This window comes from Lontra canadensis, unplaced genomic scaffold (assembly GCF_010015895.1).
Source record: "Lontra canadensis isolate GAN:19392208 unplaced genomic scaffold, GSC_riverotter_1.0 scaffold3, whole genome shotgun sequence".
In the NCBI taxonomy this organism is placed as follows: domain Eukaryota; kingdom Metazoa; phylum Chordata; class Mammalia; order Carnivora; family Mustelidae; genus Lontra; species Lontra canadensis.
The window spans coordinates 44,640,525-44,662,580 of NW_022630997.1; the positions used below are offsets into that span (position 1 = coordinate 44,640,525).

The 22,056-nt window shown below is 44.1% G+C and overlaps 1 protein-coding gene across 6 annotated transcripts in view; it reads right to left on the reverse strand.

The window, feature by feature from the left end:
* The window catches only part of SGPL1 (sphingosine-1-phosphate lyase 1), a 59,940-nt gene that overhangs the window by 12,251 nt on the left and 25,633 nt on the right, over positions 1-22,056 (reverse strand). For all 6 annotated transcript variants that reach the window (XM_032841106.1, XM_032841131.1, XM_032841099.1 and 3 more), the window contains 5 exons: positions 16,803-16,968; positions 10,878-10,945; positions 7,650-7,797; positions 5,184-5,260; positions 3,641-3,769 (listed from right to left, as the gene is read on the reverse strand). In XM_032841106.1, coding sequence (XP_032696997.1) covers positions 3,641-3,769; positions 5,184-5,260; positions 7,650-7,797; positions 10,878-10,945; positions 16,803-16,968 — 588 coding nt within the window. The remainder of the gene's footprint in view (positions 1-3,640; positions 3,770-5,183; positions 5,261-7,649; positions 7,798-10,877; positions 10,946-16,802; positions 16,969-22,056) is intronic.

Sequence of the window (22,056 nt, forward strand, 5' to 3'; positions counted from 1 at the left end):
CAGAGAAACTCAAAGTACCCCAGAGGTAATTAGTTCTCTTATAAAAGTCTAAGTATTAGAAAAGACTAAGGGATCTCAGACTCCATCCTTCTCCCGAGCCCGGATACCATAGCAATGCAAAAATGCCCCTGGGGTTGGACTTGGGCATTAAGATGAAACACTGAACCCACCTCACAGCTACTTCCTCTCCCCTGGTACCTAAAAGTAGGGAAAAAACAGCTGCAGAAAACTATAATCGCAACCACCAAAGAAAAGAGAGAGAATACAATGCAATAAACTTCAAATACTGGCAATGAAAATGACAGACAAGTTACTAAAGTTCAGCAGAGAGCAAAACACAGTTCCTAATCCCTCTTCCAAGCCCTTCAAATTGTCCAACGAGCCAGCAAAATCCTGAGGATTCTCATTAATACCCCTCCAAATCTTCAGAGAAGCAAGTGGATGAGGGTTCCTCATCTTCTGCTCTGTGAGTGGTAGACAAGGCAGCTAGGGAGAAACGGGCAAAATGGGGAAAGAGAACACTGGGACCAACCCCTCAAAGTCACGGCTTCAAGGATATAGAATGGGTTAAAGAAATAATCAAAGCCCAAAGGGTATTACTTTCTTCCAACTAGGCAGAGTGAACTCTAACAGGCAACTTTTAACAAAATCTCAGAAGAGACCCAGATATTCTAACACAGGTGTGGCCTGATATTCTAATACAAGAGGCCCTCAACCTAATGCTCTCCGATGAGAAATCAGCCAGCATGTGTCAGAACAAAATAGAATATTCTGATCAGCATGAGCCACAGTGAAAGAAAATGGCATGGTCACTAACTCAAAAGATAAAAGTCTGAGGAGGAGAAGGGAATTCCTCACCACTGTTTCTCACTATAGGACAACATGACAAGACGATGAATTCAAGAAAGTAAGAGCTGAAAGACTGGACACCCAACTAAGAGAATGAGACCTCAGACCTAAAACACAGAGTACCAAACGACCCTGATACAGGAGTAGTAAGGACACGAGAACAGAATAAACACTGCTGAGAATACAGATCAGAGCTTGGAGGAAAGGTTTAAGGCAAGTTTAGTGAACCCAGATTAAAAAAAAAAAAAAAAAAGACAGAGACTGAAAGATCACTGTCTCTCCACACTTGTATCCCTCTGGCTGGACACACATAACCAAAAGGTGTTTGGAGAAGAAACACAGGCATGGTCACCAATCTGCGAAATTGTATTCTCTAAGAATAGCTGAGGAATTAAATTTTATTTATTTATACTGAACTCGAACAGAGCAGAATCAAGAATCCTAGCAGACAAGTGAGTGCCAAAGCTGGTTTCAACTCTGAGGGCTGCTACCACCCTCTGAGACCCCCGACCCCCACCGTGACAAACGAACAGGAGGTAAACTGCGGGCCTGTCCAAGGTCGAGAGTCTAACAGGAGACAGCTGGAGAACCTGGGACTTACACCCACATCTCGGGGGAACAAGAAATTAAAGCCCCACTGGTGCAGAAGAAGACAGCTCGAAAAACTGCTTTCTCCCCGACCCGATGCTCTGGTAAAGAACAATAAAATGCTCTGGTAAAGAAGCATTGATGTTCTGGTAAAGAAAAATAAGGCTCTCTCTCAAGAACGACTCACGAGACAGCTCTCCCGTGGGTCTGCAGCGTGAACTCAGGCGCCCTCTGGAGGATGAGACTGCACCCTGAGCATCAGACTCAAATGGGTTCCAATGTGACAGCACCTCCCAGCAAGTCCCCGGCAACTGCCAGAAGTAACTACACATGTGCCCTGCGAGAACTTCACTTCAATCTGGAGACTAAAGTTCCCAGGAAGATGTAAAAAAAAAAAAGTCACAAATATAAGGATACAAGATGATTATGAGTGAAACCAGCAGAAACAGAGAGTTAAGACTCATGAGTAACAATCCTGTCTGATAATTCTATCAGACGCAGAATATAAAATACTTACATGCAACATATTTAAATGAACAAAACATAAGCCAAGGAAAGAAACGATAAAGAACCACTGTGCAGGGACACCTGGCTGGCTCAGTCAGCAGAGGTTGCAACACTTGACCTCAGTGTTGTGAGTTCGAGCCCCACATAAGGCATAACACTTAAATAATAACAGAAATAAATAAATAAATAAAATGAGCAAAAACCTAGTTTAAAAACAAAAGAATCCCCAGGTAGATTAAGACAAAATTCTCAAAAATGAAGAATACAGTAAATGAGGCTAAAAAAAAAAAAAAGCAAAAAAAACAAGGGCGCTTGCGTGGCTCAGTGGGTTAAGCCTCTCTGCCTTCGGCTCAGGTCATGATCTCAGGGTCCTGGGATCGAGGTCCGCATCAGGCTCTCTGCTCAGCAGGGAGCCTGCTTCCTCCTCTCTCTTTCTCTGCCTGTCTCTCTGCCTACTAGTGATCTCTGCCTGTCAAATAAATAAATAAAATCTTAAAAAAAAAAAAACACCTCAATAGGAGAACTCCTATGCAGAGGAGACACGGCTGAAGAGGGAATCCATGAAACCCCTGTACTCATCTCCTGGCTCCAACAATGAGCACCTCACAGCCTGTCTTTCCTCCACCTGCAAACGCCCCCGCCGCTGCGGCTGATAACACCTGCTCTTTCAACACTAATTACACCCCAACCAGGTGCGTGGCAGCCCTTCTTGCTCCAGCCCTCATGTCTCTCCAACCTCCTTTGTGCTGCTTGTCCCTCTGGATGTTTTTCCGGCTAATTTTGTATAAGTCTTATTCTATAAATTGGGTTAGGAGCCATGTAAGTATTTTACACCATTCTGAATGAAACAGGGCTCTTCAGACAAATGGCTGGCTTGGTGTCTGGAAATGCATAAAGCAACCCTGGAACATTTCAGCAAATAAAAATATTTTGTCAAAAAAAAAGGAAGGAAAGAAAAGAAGCTTTCAAAGACCACTTGAGTCATACAAAAGGACCTAGAGGCCAAAAATAAGTAGCTCCCACTGGTCAAAATGGGCTAATCTGAGCATCACTCAGAGCAGCAGCTCGGATAGACTGAAACACAGGGAGCAGTCTGTAATTTCCCCCACTGCTGACTGACATTTGAATTACTTGCAGTTTCCAAAATCACGGACAATGCTGCTAGAATATCCATCTATCCTGACATACATGTGCCAGTTTTCCGGGGGCATGTACCCTAAGTAGTTAAATTTCTGGGTCGTGAGATACATGTTTCTTCCACTTCTTCAGATGAGGCCAAACCGTTTTGGGCTTGCTTAACTGATGGTCTCTTCAGAGTTCAGAGAGTCGATGGCACAGGAGGAGGCCTACCTGCTGGGAGTATACTGGATGGGTCAAAGAGGGAGGGGGAGAAAGAAAGGAGCAGACACAGCAGATGTGCAAAATATTTACAGTAACGGAATCCACGGTGCTGTCTTTCTAGTAACTTCAGGTTTAAAATTTTTCAAAATATAAAACTGAAGGGAAAAAAAATCTTAAAAAATACACAATAAAATGCTGATGCTCTAAAAATTCCAGAAGTTAGCATTTTTACATTGCTGTTAATCTGATCTTCCTACCAATAATCACATTACTTGTGTAACAAAATGTTTCCAACAAACTCTTCTATTTTAGGATAAAAACATAAGGTTATTGGAGGCCACCTGCATATACTCACACAGCCACAGGAATCCGGCCCCCCATTGAACAGGGAACAAGCTATCCTCACAATCTCGGCCTCGATCTTGCGCAGTCCCGGGAAGATGTCTGGATGCAGTGGATTACTCCATGCAAAATCTCCGTAAGCCTGCAAACCGATGCACGCAGATATGAAGCAGGAGGGATAAATACACGGTATGGGACAGGAAATCATGCACTAGACAAAGGTTTCTAGACACCAGGCACAACCCTAGAAACTGGAAAAATGGGAAGACATGTGTTGCCCTCCAAAGAAGCTCAAAATACAGTGGAGGAGAAAGACTTGCAAATAAGCTATTTTACAACATGGTGAGAGAGGAGATCTGAATGTGGCTCAAAGCACACACTGAAACACCAAACAGACCCAATTTGCAATCTTAGCTTTGCCTATTATTTCTTGCTGTGTCATGTGAGGTCAAAACACCTCTCTGAGGTTCAGTGCCCTCATGTGCTCAAGGAGACAATCATGGACCCTGCCTGATAGGGTTCTAGGTAAATAACATTAGGTATGCAAAGCCCTTAGGAGAGCATCTGGCAAAAAGCAGCCAGGTGTGTGATAGCAGAAGTATGCAAGTGATGAAAGGAGCCCTAACGAGGGAATAACAAACAGCCTGAGGGGTCTGAGGTGTCTGTACAGGCAGAACCTTGACAGATCAATAGGAATTCGTCATTTTGAACAGGTAGGATGAAGGAGGGGAGGAAAACATGATAAGAGCAAGGTACACTCAGTGAAGAGGAAAGGTGGAAGTTCAAATTTACATGGGAAAGTAACAGAGGTAGTTGAAAAACACAGGTGGGAGCCGGCTGAGGCTGGGCTTGCATTTTCTGCTATGTAAGCAGCTTGGGTTTTATCCCATAGATAGCGGGAAGCTACCTTTCAGTGGAAATCTTTCAGTGGAAAGATTTTTAAGCTAAGAAGTAAGCTCAGAGCATTATGTCAAGGTATAGCCGAGCCAAACTTATAGTATTTAGTAAGGTAGGAGCTGTTTCATAGTTACCATAAGACCTTAAACACTGTTGAGTCCAATGCCAATGCCAAAGTGGGGTTTAGGAAATAAACTGGATTAGGAGAGGAAGAAGCTATAGGCAACCCTAAAGTCAACCAAAAAAAATGAGAATTATTTCAATTATGAGTGAGCCTATTGCTTATTCTCAAAATCATTTGATCTGAGACTCAGGTGGTACAGGGAATGAGGGACAAGTGTCTGTTCCTCCTCTCTTCTCATCAAAGTATGTCTTGTCATTAATAACCTCAAGTGATGGGGAAACAGACAACCTTCCCCAGTAATCTGCCTTCTACATGGGGCACCGATAAAGCATGGAAACGTAAGTAATATTGTCCTTTTTTATGGACTGAAGATGTCTCTGACAATATTATCCATATTCACCTATGTATGGGTAAAGAGAAACTTTTCAACTATCCTTAAGTAATTTTTTTTTTCTTATTACAAAAGGAAGGAGAAAAACTGAGGTAGTATGAAGGCCACAGACCACACACGCTCCCTTGGGGTGCCAGCATTCACCTTCACCAGGAGTTCGGTGAGCTCCTCTGCCCCACTGTACACTGCTCCAGAGGCTTTCCCTTCCTGCCAGAAGATGTCTGTAGAGAAAGGTAAGACCACTGGGTCAATAAGCAGGAACCTCCCCAAAATATAAAGAAACACCTCTGGGTACAAAAGAAGAAAAAAAAAAACTTTTGAGTAGAAACCCGAAGGTGTTCTTATGTTAAATCAAGAAAAAGAATTCCAATAAAGACTTATTATCATAGCAAAATAAAGATGAAAGTGTGAAACTACCAACAATAATGTGAAAAAGAACGTAGGAGCATCCAGGTATAATACAGTCCAATAATGATGTTGTCATCATCCCCAGCGGCCTTCTACCAGTACCAAATTGTTCCTTTATCTATACTCATTTTCTAGTCTCTGTATGGCTAACTTGACTTTTTTCTCCCCTTCCTATCTAGTCAAAGGAAGTGTGAGAACTGTGATAAGCAGAGTTGGCAGGAAAATGCAAGGCGAAGTGTGAAATTTCAGTACACTATCATCAAAGGTGGAACCAGGGAACTGACTCCCTGACCAGACAAACCACGATGATGAACACACCATCAGCACCCTGGTCTCAGCGGCCCTGGCCTCACACGAACCCAAAACCCACCCACAATTCCACCTCCGGTGTGAGGTGCTTCTCCAAAGACAGTCTACGTTGTATCAGCGATTCTGCTGATGTGTGTAGCAGGTACCTCTGATACAACACCGTTGTGCCCTACTGAGAGTGGGCAGTGACAAAGCTATCAGAGACACACTAACTGAAAACTGTCGCCACGGGCCCCACAAATCCACGCTCTTCAGCTCCAGCAAGAGAGCAAAAGAATGAGTAGCAAACATCCAGACAGACAACCTTCAAAAATAGAATATGTGGTTTCATTTCCTGTTATTTTACCGGTGCTACTGACAATGACTCAGAAAAGGGAAGGCAAGGCAATATGGCGACAGGAATGTGCCTTCAAGATCAATGAAATCTTTAATATCCAGGTCTCAATTGGCTGATCCCCGCTTTATATCACCTATAAATCCTGGGCTGCTCTAATTTTATACTATCCAATGTCAAAATCTCAACATATGTCAATTAGAAATTTTTAAGTGTATTTGCTGAAATGCAATGTGGCATCCTGGATTGGAGCTTAGAACATTAAAAAGGACATTGGTGGAAAAACTGACAAAATAGGAATAGAATTTGCAGTTTAGTCAACTACTATTTTGACAAATGAATCACAGTCACTTTAGATGTTAACTTCAGGAGAAGCCAGGTGTATGGGAAATCTCTGTATGTATGAATTTGCAAATTCTCTGCAAATCTAAAATTATGACAAACTAAAAAGCCTGTTTTCTAAGAGTACTTGCAATATGATCTTACTCTGTAACAAACCTGCGTTTGTGTTAATAGTCAACATTTTGGGGCGCCTGGGTGGCTCAGCCAGTTAAGAATCTGTCTTTGGCTCAGATCATGATCTCAGGGTCCTGGGATTAAGCTCTGCATCTGGCTCTCCGCTCAGTGGGGAGTCTGCTTCTTCCTCTCCCCGCTGCTAGTGCTTTATCTCTCTCTCTCAAATAAATTTTTTTTAAAAAAGAGTCAACATTTATTGAGCACTTACTACATGCCAGGTATTATACATTTACATGTATGATTTTATTTAATCTTTGTAATCATCTTTTCAAGTAATCCCCATCATAGAAAGACAGAGACCATGACATAAGTTAAGTAATTCACCCAAAGTCACACTTTAGGTGGCCCAACCATGATGTGAATCCAGGCTGATTCCACGGGCGACACTCTGTTTTAAAAGACCTTTGCATTTTTTTAAAGTAATCTCCATATCCAAGGTGGGGTTTGAATTCACAGCCCTGAGATCATGAGTCATGTGCTCCCCCAACTCAGCCAGCCAACGCTACACTCTTAAACATTAAGCTACTTGGTATATTTATCCTTCCCTTACATGCATGCATATATATGTATCTATCTGTGTGTGTATGTTTATTACACAAAAACACTATTAAAATTCATATATATACACATACATATATATACACACACACGTGTGTAGGTGTGTGTGTGTGTGTATCTCATCTGTGTTTATCTTGTGATGATGGGATTTTCTTTTGTGCCTTTGTGCAGATTTCACAATTTCTGTAATGAATCTGCATTTTATTTTATTTACATATATATTCTCTCTTTCAAAACAAACTATGTTTTATTCAGGCTCACAAAAGGAAATGGGACCAAGTTCCAGTTCCACTGTCTCTGAGATTTGTTTGCTTTATGGATGAAGGATGAATTTAAGCATAATTTTTATAGTAAGAAATTCAGCCTCTGAGACAGGATGAACATGTAAGTTCCAAGGATGAAGCATTCTTAACCTATGACATTAAACAAGGACCAAACCGGCCATGCTGGGAAAGCAAGCAGCGTGCGTTTGACCAGAATCATACCCATAGAGCTGTACTCCTTGAGCTTCTCCAGGACTGCAGCCGCGCTCAGACCTTGCGAGGGCAGAGCTCTTACATACTCTTTGTCCACTTTCAGGAATGACATGTTCTTGCTTATATCATCCTTGGTCTTGTTCACCTTCTCTTGGATCTCCAAAGGGAAGAAAGGCAAAGTTAAAAAGGATATGGAAAAATACAGGCCAGGGAGCAGAAGAACCAGTTATGACTCCGAGTCAACCACTCCGGGCTGGGCGCCACACGGGTGCGACAGAACAGGGATGGTATTTTTTTTCAACAGATACGGGGAGGTGCTGGCTGCTCAGCTCTTTGCTGGCATGTGAGACAGGCTCTTAAGAGTCTGAAAAGTCAACTTTCTTTCTGAAAGTCAAACATGCATTCAGTTTCCCTCCCCCACCCCCTTCCTCTGGGATGCCCGACATCAGCCCTGCTTTACTGGGTTCGCATGAGCCAGTGCCGGCACCTGTGAGCATGGTATCTGGACCATATCCGCGTCCTGGCAGCGGCCAGTGTGTGTGCTGAAGAAACAAAGGTGGAGCCACGAACGGCAGCCAGAAAATAGGCCACATGCAGAAGGGATGCTGGTGCCTGCGCCAGTGATGGGCTCCGTCATCAGACATGCATGGAGCACACCCAGAACGCGGAGGCCCTGTGCAACTCCCCAAATGCGTGCACAAGACCGCCGGGGGCACAGGGAGAGCGCATTCCACCTCCTGGGGCAGTCTGCTGCCTGTACTCCCTGAGGCTTCGGTGCTAGGGGAGTGGCGGTCCTCTCCGTGTGGTTCATCAGCTATGGCTTGTTTCTCCTCGGCCCTCATCCTCACTACAACAGCCCGTGCTTTCCCTTCGCCGTTGCCCAACGACCCCTGTGGGCCCGGGAGACACAGCGACCAGAACACACCAGAACACCAGAACACAGCAGTATGAGTGAGAACAACTTCTGTTCTCACGGCAATTCCCTGTAGCAGCAGACACAGAGAGTGAAAGTCAGGTGGTAGAAAGTGCTGGGGGAGGACAGAGCAGAGTTTTAAAAACACACCAAGCCAGCAGGGGCTGCTATCTGTGCTAAGGGACCCCTGAGGGTCAGGCCTGAAAGAGCGGCTACAAGCCACGATCTGTGAGCATTACAGCAAGACCATTTCAGCGACCTGTTTGTGAATGTCCGAGGCCCAAGATCTGACCCCAAATGTTGCAACTTTCCCATCTCTAGCTGTAGAGGATTAGAACAGGAGAGGCGCCTCCTAGATGAGGCCCCCAGCGAAACCGCAGGGAAAGCAGGGCCTGGGAACCAAGCCCACCAGGCTAGCAGGCAGGCAGAGGCCGGCAGCGGAGGCCACGCCCAGGGTAGCAGGGAGACCTGTGATGGGCATGAAAGCATTTTTAAAGTTGTACGTGGACTGTACTGCCTAAATGGCAAGCGCACAACAGGACCAAGCCATGGGAGCCAAGCTTCCACGCCTAGACTGCCGCTGTAATAAAGCAGAAGAGACACGAAACGATGATGATCATCTTAGAAACCACAGCATATACCTTTCCCCTAGTGCCTGCCTCAGACCCTCAATCACATTCTAATTTCCTCACTGCATTTATTTCAAAAGGAAATTCTTGTGTATTTGTTCATGTATCTATTTTCTGCTTTTCCCAGGAAAATTGCACAGATTGGGGACTTAGTCCCCAGCACCCAGAGCAGTACCTGATGCTGAGCACGGGCCCGCAAACCGTCAGCTGAGTAAGTGAATGTAGTGAAATGAACTAGGCAGGGACACATCATGCACACTCGCTCAAAACAAAGAACTATCTCTGAGCCTCAAAATCTGCTTCTAAAAAATGAAAGGTGTCTGCTTAGTTTCTAAGTGCCTTCCAATTCTGTTATTTTATAAATTTAAGAACGGGTTCTGGAACCCTAGCACTTATTTGTCCCAAAATCTGAAACTGAAGGAGAAATGTGTGAAGAAAAAGAGCAAAAAAATACGGGGAATGGAAAGGGGAAATGCTAGTATCCTTTGAAATCCAGTCCACTCTCTACGGTTGCCCTCTCCCTATCTTTTAACTCTAGAACGACTCAAGGAGATTTCATTTTAGGGCTTAAGATGATTTAGGGTCAAATAAAAGCCTATCTATTCCCATTCCCCTTTTCTACCCCAATGACTATTTCTGCTTCCCTATCAGGAAGTGAACCTGAAAATAAGTACACGGTTACTGGAGAGTTAGTTAGCGCAGGGGTCTGAATGGATTTTGGTCAAAGGTTAAAGATGACTGACATCTCTTCTGATTTGGCCAGGAAAGGGGAAAAGGGAGAGGGAACTGAAAGCCAAAAGCGAAAGAGGGACAGGCAGGGCACGTAGGGAGACGAAGACATCAGGGCCCATGTGCCTTCCTTAGGGCTCGCATGGGGCCTTCCTATTTATCTTCTGCGATAAAGAGCCGGTGGGAAGGGTAAGAGGTGACGGTCTCATCCTCAGCATGGGTAAGGGGACAGAGGACGCAGGGAAGAGAACATAACACTACAGACAGGTACAAAGAGCAAGAGAACAGAGCTCTCTAAGTTCAAGACCTGGGACCCACAGACCACAGCTGGGATCTGGCCCCTGGCTGTTCAGGGAAACACAGCCAGGCTCATCCCTTTACGTACCCAATGGCCTGTGCTGCTTTCCTGCTCCAGGGGCAGATGCGAACAGTTCTGACAGATACGGTATGGCCTGCAAAGCCTAGAATGTTTCCTATCTGGTCCTTCACGGAGAAAGTCTGTCAACCCTGCCCTAACCATGGAAGTACCCGACCCAGACACACATCTCAAGTTAGCACAGCCAAACACTGCTCAAAAGCATCATGCCATTTTGGTCAGCTTTCCTAATTGTAAATTCTGCCTCAACAGATGTCACCTGTCTCCTTTGGTCAAATAGGTTGGAGAGAGGGTTCAGTTGGGTTTCTTAATCTTGGCACTTCCGATATTCTGAGCCAGGTAATTGTCTGCTGGGCCCCACAGGATTTTAGCAGCACCCCTGGCTGCGTTCCACTGAGAGCCAGCAGCACCCCACTCCAGTTGTGACAAACAAAGGCATCCTCAAACATTGTCAGATGTTCCCCGGTGGGTAGGGGGACAAAAATCACCCCTCGCCCTGGGGAATTCACACTAGGTTCAGTAAACAGAAAGAAGACGTCATGATCATGGGGGTGGTGGGAGGGCAGGGAGATCTAGCAGATTCCACTTACCTTGCGACCGATAATAGGCATCTTCCTGACGAGCTTAAAACATCTCTTTTTGAACCTCGACCACAAACCTAAAAGAAACAGAGGGTTCCGTTACCCGAATAAATTCCTATGGATAAGGTATGAACTCCTCAATGGGCCTCCTACAACCTCACCCACATACTGATCACAAAGGTATTCTCTCTGTTTTAAAAAACCTTTAAATTTAAACTGCCAAAGTACTACATTTACATGGTTCAAAATTTTTAAAAAATCGGGGCGCCTGGGTGGCCCAGTCAAGTTAAGCATCTGACACCTGGTTTCGGCTCCAGTCACCATCTTAGGCTCCTGGGATCAAGTCCAGAGTTGGACTCCATGCTGAGCACAGCGTCTGCTTCAGATTCTCTCCCCCTCCTCCTCTGCTTCTCCCCCTGCTCATGTGTACACATGCACTCTCTTTCTCTTTTTTTCTCTCTCAAATATGTAATAAATAAGGTCTTTAAAAACTTTTTTTAAATAAATACACACAGAGTTAAAAGTTTCTCTCTTGGGCGCCTGGCTGGCTCAATCATTAAGCGGCTGCCTTCAGCTCAGGTCATGATCCCAGGGTCCTGGGATCGAGCCCCACATCGGGCTCCCTGCTCAACAGAAAGCCTGCGTCTCTTTCTCCCACTCCCCCTGTTGTGTTCCCTCTCTTGCTGTGTCTATCAAATAAATAAATACAATCTTTAAAAAAAAAAAAAAAAGTTTTTCTCTCATTGATTCCCCAGGCTTTCATCCTACCCTCAGGTAAACACTACTACTCTTCATTTCTAGAATAGCCATCTAGAATTTCTTTATGCTTATACAAGCAATAATAAAGATAGAATCTTATTTGCCCCACCTTTTAAACAAAAGGTAGCATACAATAGCACTATACTAGACCTTGATTTTCTATTTAGGCATGTTCTCTTAAAGCTCAGTGCTTCCTCATTCATCTTTTTTTTTTTTTTTTTTAAGATTTTATGTATTTGAGGGGTGCCTGGGTGGCTCAGTGGGTTAAAGCCTCTGCCTTTGGCTCAGGTCATGATCCCAGGGTTCTGGGATCGAGCCCTGCATCGGGCTCTCTGCTCAGCAGGGAGCCTGCTTCCCCCCCAACCTCTCTCTGCCTGCCTTTCCACCTACTTGTGATCTCTGTCAAAAATTATATATAAAATCTTTAAAAAAAAAAAGATTTTATTTATTTGAGAGACAGAGAGAGCACAAGAAGGGGAAGGACAGAGGGAGAGAGAGAGAAACAGACTTGCCGCTGAGCAGGAAGCCAGACACGGGGCTCAATTCCAGGACCCTGGGATCATGACCTGACCAGAAGGCAGACATTTAACCGACTGAGCCACCCAGGCGCCCTCGCATTCACCTTTTTAGCTCTAAAGTAATCCATGATATGGATGTATCATAACTAATTTAACCAGCCCCTTCGTGATGGACACTTAGGTTATTTCCAGTACTTCCTATTATCAACAACAGTGGAACAATAACCTTGAAGCAGGTACGGCCACCTGACCGCGTGCCTACAGCATGAATTCCCAGGAACAGAACACTAGGTCAAATGACATATGTATTGCAGAGCTGTTGACCTTCCCAAAATTCCAGATGTCTAACACCTCTCTTCCCTCCATGAAAAAAATGACCAAGCCATGCTTTTCTTCAGGATCTATGCTCTAGTCTCTCTTCAACTTACCCCCTGACAACTTTTCAACACTTACGGACTTAAAGAGGCCTTCAGTATCACGGACACCAATCAGACTCCCTTCTGTCAGGCAGTACACAGGACAAATATGGAATTCTGATCCTATCCACTGCAAGAATTATAAATACATGGCATCCAAAGAGACCATCATAACTTTTAATAAATCCACATTCAATATAGGAGACTCCTAAAGATCAAACATTAATAATTTGCTGAAGGCCACAGGTCACAACAGTGACGCAGCAGGGATTTAACTGAAGTCTTAATTTTCCTAGCCCTAGAACCCCAGGACTCTACGCTGCTTCAAACACAGAACAGAAATTCTCGGTTATCCCGAATGAGTCCATGAGGAATCTAGACCTAGCTTCTGTGCAGGCAGGAAATGAATGTGACCTTTTACTACATTTCTAGGAGATGGAGACACTCCAACTCCCCTAGCCAGTGAAGCACTCTCCAACGAGCATGGACTGTCTGTACCTCCTTGGTACTGATGACACAACGCCTTGCATCTTTACTGCTTGTTTTTATGTGCGCTGCAGCCCTGCCTTTCCCCCTTGCCCACAGTGCCTAACACCAGAGTCAACACTCCATAACATCTGGGACAAAACCAGGGACCTGAGACCAAGAATGAATAAAAAGACAAAGGGACTGAAATCACTTGTTTGTAGGTTACTTTTTTGTTTAAATTTTGGAGTATTTCCTTTCAGACTTATGTTCTACATACAGCTGCGATCTTACGGTATGTACAACCCCGTGTCCTCTTGTCACAGCCTTTTCTACATTAAAAATTCTTCCTAAACAGAGTTTTTAAAATATTACCATAATAGGCCATCAAATGAGTATAACTTAGCATTGGATATCTAAGCTGCTTATTATCTGACCATTTCTAACAATGTTGAAGTTGTAAAGAGTCATAACAACTTCCTTATTTAGTAGATGAGGTAATTAACTAATGAGGAAGAAAGAGGTCAAAAACTCAGTAAATGGGAGTCACTTATCCAGTAGTAGTCATGTGGCTAGGTGAAGGAGGTGAGAACAGATTGAGTGTGTGCAAGCTGTGAGATTAAACAGGACAGGTAAAAAGAAGAGAATATAAGATCAGAGACAGTGAAATTAGAAATGAAGAGATCATGTGATCATAACATAAAAAGATGATCTCAGAAGTCCCCAGAAGTACGGAAAGAGAAGTAATGATAGTGTTTATTGTAGTGTTTTAAGGTAATAAAATAGGAAATGCAGTGTAAGGACACAAAAGCATGGGTCTTTACAGGTGACAAATTCCTTTCACACAAACGAGGCCTCCTCAATACTGACATTACCCTATGAGTAAGTAAGGCGGGTGACAATTGGGCCCACTTTACTATGAGGAAACGGGCTAAGAGAGCTTAAGGGCGTTGCTCAAGGCACCATGGCTAGAAACAGGCAGAGTGTATCACCTCCTCCTGCCACATAATTCTGATTTCTGTTCATGAACTATGGACAATCCCACAGTTAAATCAATGTCAAAGAATAATGATATGCGCTGATATCGCACAGCAGAATTAGGGATGAGATAACACGCCTGAGAGCAGCTGACCCCTGCCCACGCTCTCACACCCATCCTCTTGCCACTTCTAGTTCTTATCTGCCCCAGTGTCCATCCTGTGTTCCAGAATTATCCTCTCCTCTTAGACGTGTATTCAGAGTTTGAAAATCAGCAAAATTTATCACTAGTCTAGACTTTAAGACTCCTCTGGGGCAATGGGCTGAAAATAACTCAATTGTTCAGTGATAAGGACAACACCTCTCCAGGAGCAAGGTACTGAAATGGCAATGCCGCCAATGTCATCTCCAATCTCTAGAGGGAAGACATTTTGATCAGTGTCTAAAATTCAAGTTAGAAGTTACAAAATAAAAAGCGTAGGGTGTGTATATGTGTTAAACTATAAGAAATTGCTGATATTCAAAAATGCTGACCTAGGGCGCCTGGGTGGCTCAGTGGGTTAAGCCTCTGCCTTTGGCTCGGGTCATGATCCCAGGGTCCTGGGATCGAGCCCCGCATCGGGCTCTCTGCTCGGCAGGGAGCCTGTTTCCCTTCCTCTCTCTCTCTGCCTACCTCTCTGTTTGCTTGTGAACTCTGTCAAATAAATAAATAACATTAAAAAAAAAATGCTGACCTATAGAAACAATAGTTTTTATGTCTGGTTCGACTGGATTCAGATACAGAGAAAAGATACCTGTGTGTAAACAGTGGTTGGCTCTAGGTAGCAAGATTTTCATTTAGTTCTTATGGATTATTGGCATTGCCTAATTATCCGCAATGAACCTGTACTACTTTTATAATAAGAAAAAAATGTATTTAAAAGGACTTAAATAGCTGGGGGTTGGGCTTACAAAGATTTCCATGGCACATACCATCAATACACTGCTACAGGTAATTTTCTTAGGGAATGCATGGAGGCCAGTATATTCTGTTTGGAACAAGGCAGGTACGTAAGTACCAGGGTCTAAGGTAGCTGTGGGCAAAATGCACACAGGCACTGTGGCCTGTAGAACTAAAAACAGAAGTCAATACCTAAAGCAAACACTAATCATAGCGAAGAAATATAAACTCAAGATCTGTAACCTTACGTTGGTTTTAACAAATGCACCACCTTAAAAGGAAAGGTACACAAACTGATGGCCAGCAGGAGCTGGGGGGTGGGGGTCACAGGGAGTTATCATTCAGTGGGTACTGGGTTTCAGTGTGGGATGCTGAGAAAGTTCTAGAGATGGACAGTAGGGATGGCTGTGCAACAATGAGAATGTACTTAAAAACAGATAAAAGAATAAATGTTATGTACAAATATTTTATCACAATAAAAAAGAAAGGAAGAAAAGTCTATTTATTGCTACTCCTTAGAGTCCTCTGGCATAAGTTACTTCACCTGGAAGGACAAGATGGTGGGCTTCCCCGAGCAGAAAGATACAGGTTGTGTCCATTTCCCAACCACGGAGCAGATGAGGCAGAAGGGTTAGTCATGGGAGTTTATGAGGAAACCTTGCAAGGACTAGGAGCAGAAACTGAGGACAGGGTTTTTATAGCTGGAATGGATTAAAATGTAGACAGGGCAAGCAGGTCTCATTTCCACCTTCATTAAGCACAATGTTTACTTCACCTTAACAGCAACAGTTACTAGAACGGCTCAGTGGCTATCTGCAGGGTAAACAGGTAAAAAAGAAACTGGCTTCTAAGTTAACCTTCCTGGGGGAGAGAAGAAAAGCAGAAAAAGTATAGTTTAAGAGCCCCTTCAAACAGATGTTATTAGGAAAGTGAACAGTCATGGACATTTTAAACAAATGAGATATGACACGCAATTCTCTTCAGCGGTGTTGGTTTTTCATCCCAAGGAAGTTAACTCAGGTGCACTCTACTAAGGGTGGGGAAGGGGTGCAGAGGAGAGGTCTAAAACACCCAGCGCCACTCCTGTTTTACTTGTTAAGCACAACCTGCAGGGGGAAACGATTCACAAGGAGGGAACAGGCAACCAGGTTGGGAAGGATGGAGGACTTACAAACCCGTCACTAATAGACTTCTCACCTTCCTCTGCACTCCCTGAGAAGTGGCCTCCTCTTCCCCGTGTCAGTTTGGCTCCCTGAGTAGTAGTGCACTACCCTGCTGCCCGGAAGTTCAAAGTACACTGTCCCCTGACATCCGTGTTTAACTCCAAGAGGACAGGGACCCTGTACGACTTGTGCAGACATCCCCAGAGCCCAGCACAGTGCCTGGCACACAGCACATACTCGTAGGGTCACTGCAGGAGTACTGTTTCATTTTCCCATAATCTATACTGAAAAGATGGCCTAAAATGAACGCAATAAATTCCTGCTTGGGGAACTCCAGGGTATGCAATTATGTTCTACACAAGAAACTAAAAATGAGAAAGTTAATTTAAGCCATGCTCTGAGATACCTGCGGATCCTTACAGTAACTACTTTCTCAGGAGTTTTTGTGCAAGCTGCAAATCCAGAAGGATCAACAAGAGCAGTAACAGACACATGAGAGTAGCTATTATAACTTTACGTATGGAGTCCTACTATAGCTTCATGGTCAGAAGATAATGTCCCACTTCCCATTTAAATAGATTTAAAAAATCAGAACCAAATCAAAAGGCAAGAAATTCGTCCAATCCATCAGCCATGAGTTCTAAGGATGGTGAGACTCCACTGTACCTTTCCAGGAGAGGGGGCGGTGTACTTACTCTCTGGCTGGAAGACAAAATCGTAGGCCCAGACTACGAGCAGGGTGCACAGGACACTCCAGGCAATGAGCTGCCAGGGCTCATACTTGGTGCAATGTCCGTTTACATAATTCTTGGCCTTTGTGCAATAGACTTCCAAAATCTCAAAGTAGGGCTCAAAAGCCTTCTAGAAATACAAGAAGAAAAAAAAAAAAGAAACATGACATTCAGAAAGAGAAAGTCTGTTCTTCTTCTGTTCCTCAGCTCTCATTTTTCAAGGGCAAGGCCATTCAGGATCTGGCCCCACCCCAGCAATAATCTTATCTTCCTCCACGGTCCTCCAGGCTTCTGCTCCAGGCGCTCCAGGGTACACTGCCCCTCACGAGTCAGGTGGACTTTGACAAGGTTTTTTGTTTTGGTTTTTTTTTTTAAGATTTTATTTATTATTTATTTGACAGAGATCACAAGTAGGCAGAGAGGCAGGCAGAGAGAGGAAGGGAAGCAAGCTCCCCACTGAGCAGAGAGCCCGATGGGATCCCGATGCAGGGCTCCATCCCAGGATGCTGGGATCACGACCTGAGCCAAAGGCAGAGGCCTTAACCCACTGAGCCACCCAGGCGCCCCATTTGACAAGGTTTTTGATCCTCTGCCTGGTCTATAAAACAGAAGGTTCTGCGGGATTATCATCTCCATCTTGAAGCTTCACTGTGACTACAGTATCCATCGTCCCACTCTCCTAGCTCCCCCGAGCCCGTCTTCCCCTCCTGCTCTGCTTTATTTGGATCTTTCTCATCCTCTAACCCAGGGGTCAGCAGATTGTTTCTGAAAAGGCCAGAGAGGAAAGGTCTCAGGCATCCCAGGCTGGCTGGTCTCTGTCACAAGGACTCGGCTCTGCTGCTCTGGCAGCAGCCCCTGACAGCACCCCAGACAACGGGAAGCCAATGACCATGGCCGTGTTCCAACAAGTTCATTACAGATGCTCAAATCTGCATTCCACAGAATTGCCCATATCACAAAATATTCTTTTTATAAAAACCATTTTCACAATGTAAAATATCATGCTTAGCTCATGGGCTGTACAGAAAGAGGCAGCAGATGCCGCCAATCTCCATTCTCACATCCAGCTTGGCTAACGCACTCTTAGAGCAGAGACAGAAGCTTACCGCTACGTGCGTCCCTTGCAACAGCCAGCATGAGCAAGAAAAAAGTCCTTGCCCTGATCAGCTACCAGACTACCCCACCCACGAGAATGAATCTCTCCCGCTCAACTCTCCTCAAGTCTCCCCTGGTGCCGCCCCACAGAGCCTAGCTCCAGGTGGCCTGCACTTGGCCTACTCCTCTGTTTTTATCTTCCTCACTGTGCCTGAGGCCTGAGTCCTTCAATGCCCATCAGATATGTGTCATCTCCCCAAGCCCCAAAACTGGTTCAGCTGACAGTTTGTTCCTCACTGGCTTATTCCATGTTTACTAAGCATCCCCAGTGCTGGAGCCTTAAGATAAACACCACAAGTTTTTGCCCTCACTGAGCTTACAGTCTAATGGGAAACGGGGGTGTGTGTGTACACGTGTGTGTGCGTGTGTACACGTGTGTGTGCGTGTGTGCACCCGCACAGGCATACACATGAAAACATACACTGGCAGACATATACATGTAAACTCTTCAGGATAAAAAGTATTTAAGGGGGCGCGTGGGTGGCTCAGTCATTAAGCATCTGCCTTCGGCTCAGGTCATGATCCCAGGGTCCTGGGATCGAGCCCCACATCCACCTCCCTGCTCAGGGGAGACCATGTTTCTCCCTCTCCCTCTGCCTGCCCCTCTCCCCCATGCTCGCTGGCGCATGCCCCAGAGAGAGAGTCTCTCTCTCCCCTAAATAAAAGAAATAATTTTTTTAAAGTATTGAAGTAAAGTGCTAAAAGAGACCACTAAGAAAAAAGGCCTGTCCAACTCTACCTAACAGGAGACAGGGAAGATATTATTAAAAGGGTAAAAGAACTACCAAAGAAAATTCTCTTGGCAGAAAAGTTAAAAGAAAAAAGTCATAACCGGGAAGAGAAGAGGAACTGCAAATGCATAAGGAAAGTCTAGGAACAGCAAAAAAGATCTGCATAGTGCGAGCAGCGGTGAGGACAGGGAGCTACGTGTGTCATCAGTGCTAGGCCCCCAGCACACAGCACGTGCTCCACGAACACTTGGAGGGTGGCTGGCGGCGACCCAGCATGAGTGTCAACACGTCAGTCGGAGAAGAGGCTGGCAGAAGTACACTAGGTCCAGATTAGAAATGATCTTAAAAAAAAACATGGAAAGTGGGAATATAATTTGAAAGGCACTTTTTATAAAGTAATTTGTTAGTATCTATTGATGTTTTCAATGTACATTCATTTTGACCCAGATATTCCACTTTTTGGTATCTACATGCTTTTCAGTGTGCACAGAGACAGGCTCAAGGATAGTCATTTCAGGCTTCTCTGTAACAGTGAAATATAAATACCACAAATGTCCATTCGAGAACGAATGGTTAAACAATCTATAATACACACCTAATGTATTCGTACTATGCAGCATTTAAAAGAAAAATCTAAATGAACTACATAGAAAAATTTCTAGAACATAATGTTGAGTGTAAAAAAAAAAAATCGCAGAACCACAAGAGCAAACAAAAGGTTGTTAATCAGGAGAGTACTTTTTTTTTTTTTTTTTTTTTTTTTTAAAAGATAACTTGATGGGAGATGATGGAGAAGACAGAGGTCAGAAACACAAATCCCAGTTAAGAGGACTGCTGAAACAGTTCAGGGGGAAAACAAACTAGGTTTGACCTTAAGCAGTATGACACTGGGGCTGAAAAGCAGCACAGATTAAAAACCCCTTTTGGAGATGGCACAAACAGGGTTTGCTAACTTCACAGATACAGGAAGTATGGAGTGGGAAGCATACACGTAATTCCAAATGTTCAAGTTTAAGTCTGAGAGAGCAGGTGAGTGGTGTCAGCACTAAGCCCAGCAGACTAGAAGAGAAAGGGAAACTGAAGAAGGTAAAGGAGATTTTGCAATAAAGATAATGATACTGGTTTGAGTTATGTTCCTGTTGGATATCTACCTGCAGTGTTCTAGTAAGAGCATGAAAGCCAAGGAGGACAGGTACTCAACAAATATTTACTGAAAACATTTCTATCCTTAGCAATTAGGCTGCAGTGTAAGGTCATTAACATCGGGCAAGTGCTAGGTTCCCTAGAGGGCTAGCCATGGAAACTCAGCTGATCTGCAACCCCCCTCATAGTTCTTGGCCACTCCCCAGAGTCCACTGTTGCTATCAACAGCCTCAATCCTGCCCAGTGGTGACAGTGTCGGTCAGGACCTGGGGAAGACCAGAAGAGCCTACCCATCATCAGAGGTGTGTCCTTATTTCCATCATTATGAAGAAATCTTCTAGTGTTAAGGCTAGGACCAAACCAAATGGTTAAATAGTATATATGGGGTATCTGTTTGGCTCGGTCAGCAGAGCATGCGACTCTGATCTCAGGGTCATGAGTTCAAACCCCACACTGGGCATGGAGACTACCTTAAATAATAATAAATACATGAAATGAATAATGTATACAAATGGAATGACAGAAGAAATAATCATGCAGATCAGCTTTTCCTCCGGCGATCCTAGTTCCTAATTTACCCAGAAAATAGAGCTTACCTAGGTCAAAAGGTGCCTGTAGATATTAATTTTTCACAGCACATAACAAAAAGTAATATAACTAGTATCAGGGAGAGAGCAAAGAATCAGCAAATGTAATCTGTTAAGTTTCACAAAGCCTATTAAGATATGAACGCATTCCTTTCTAACATTTATAAAATTACATTCAGTGAGAACGTATTTTCTTGGTAATTGCTGTAAGAGGATAATGGGAGTCCTTAAATTCCAAGTCCTTAAATATATCTCCTTAGGAAGAGATCTGTTTCTATATTCTCCTCCAAAGACAGAATGCTGCTGGCCTTGGAAAGGTCCTAGTAAGCTGACTGAGTAGACAACTAGATGGTCACAGAAATCACGTCCTGGCCTCAGCCCAAGGTCCTTCTGGTTACCACAAACAACCTAGGTTCCATCCCCAGTGAATAAACACCCCCTGGCACTAAGAGCTCATGGCTTTATAGGGCTCTGGGGCTAATGCACACCATCTCCTTGGAAAAAAGGATGAGGCAGCTCCTTAGGGCCTTGCATGTGGCACAAGCCCCAGGTCGGGGCCTGATGCAACACGGCAGCCCTAGAGAAGCATACAATCCCAACGCTGAAGGGAACCCTAGAGATCAAGGCCACGTTTGCAGTACACAAACAGAGGCCCCGCGGTGAGACAGCCATGCTAAGCCTAGCCACAGAAGCTGTGTCCAAGCCCGGGCCTCCGGCTCAGGGATCGGGGTTCTTTCCACCCTTCTTCATTCAAAGTGTCCATAAGCAGAGGGTCACTTAACACATTACCATCCAGTGCCATCCCAAGAGCTTCCTTCTCACAAGTTATGTTTTTGGCAGAACCTACCCTGGATATATGTACAGTTCAGAAAAACTAAAACTGCAGAAGTAGGTCATGACTACAGATATAAACACACTTAGAAATAGCACAAGAACATAATATCATTACAACTACTACTTCCCACCATGTCTTCCCTACAGAAATACATTTTTGGGGGTCAATATACATCTGCATGTGTGTTAATAGTCAATATTTGGGCTTTTATTTCAACCTAATCCACACATTGTCTCTGGAAACACAAGAACCACAAGTGGACATCTGTGAAGGCCACTGGCTTGTCGTGCCCTCCAGGTAAGTATTTCACCAATATGTGCCTCCGCCCTTCACCTAGAGGAAGGGACACAGGGTAACAGTCACACAAGAAAGAAATTGTGTTTGTGTAGATGTGCATCTGTGTGTGTGGGGGGGGGGTACATGTGGGCATGTACCTCCAACCCTGAACAGAGCAGTTTTGGTAAAATTTCTACAAGGAAAGCATTCCTTCCTTTGCAGTTTGTTATCAGATTGGGAATGTATTCCCCTGGAGAAAACCAAAATAAAACACTTTGCTCACTAGCATATTTAAAATGACGACAAAGAGTACCGTAAATCTTTTTTAAAATACAATATTAAAATAGAAAGATAAACCTCAGTAATATAGATTCAAAAGAGTAACTACTTTAAGGAGCTACTGTCAAAGATGAATAAACTAACTGGCCCTTCTCTTCTTAATTCTTTCCAATTTCCCATCTAATGATTAAGTTTTAGCTGATGCCTACAAG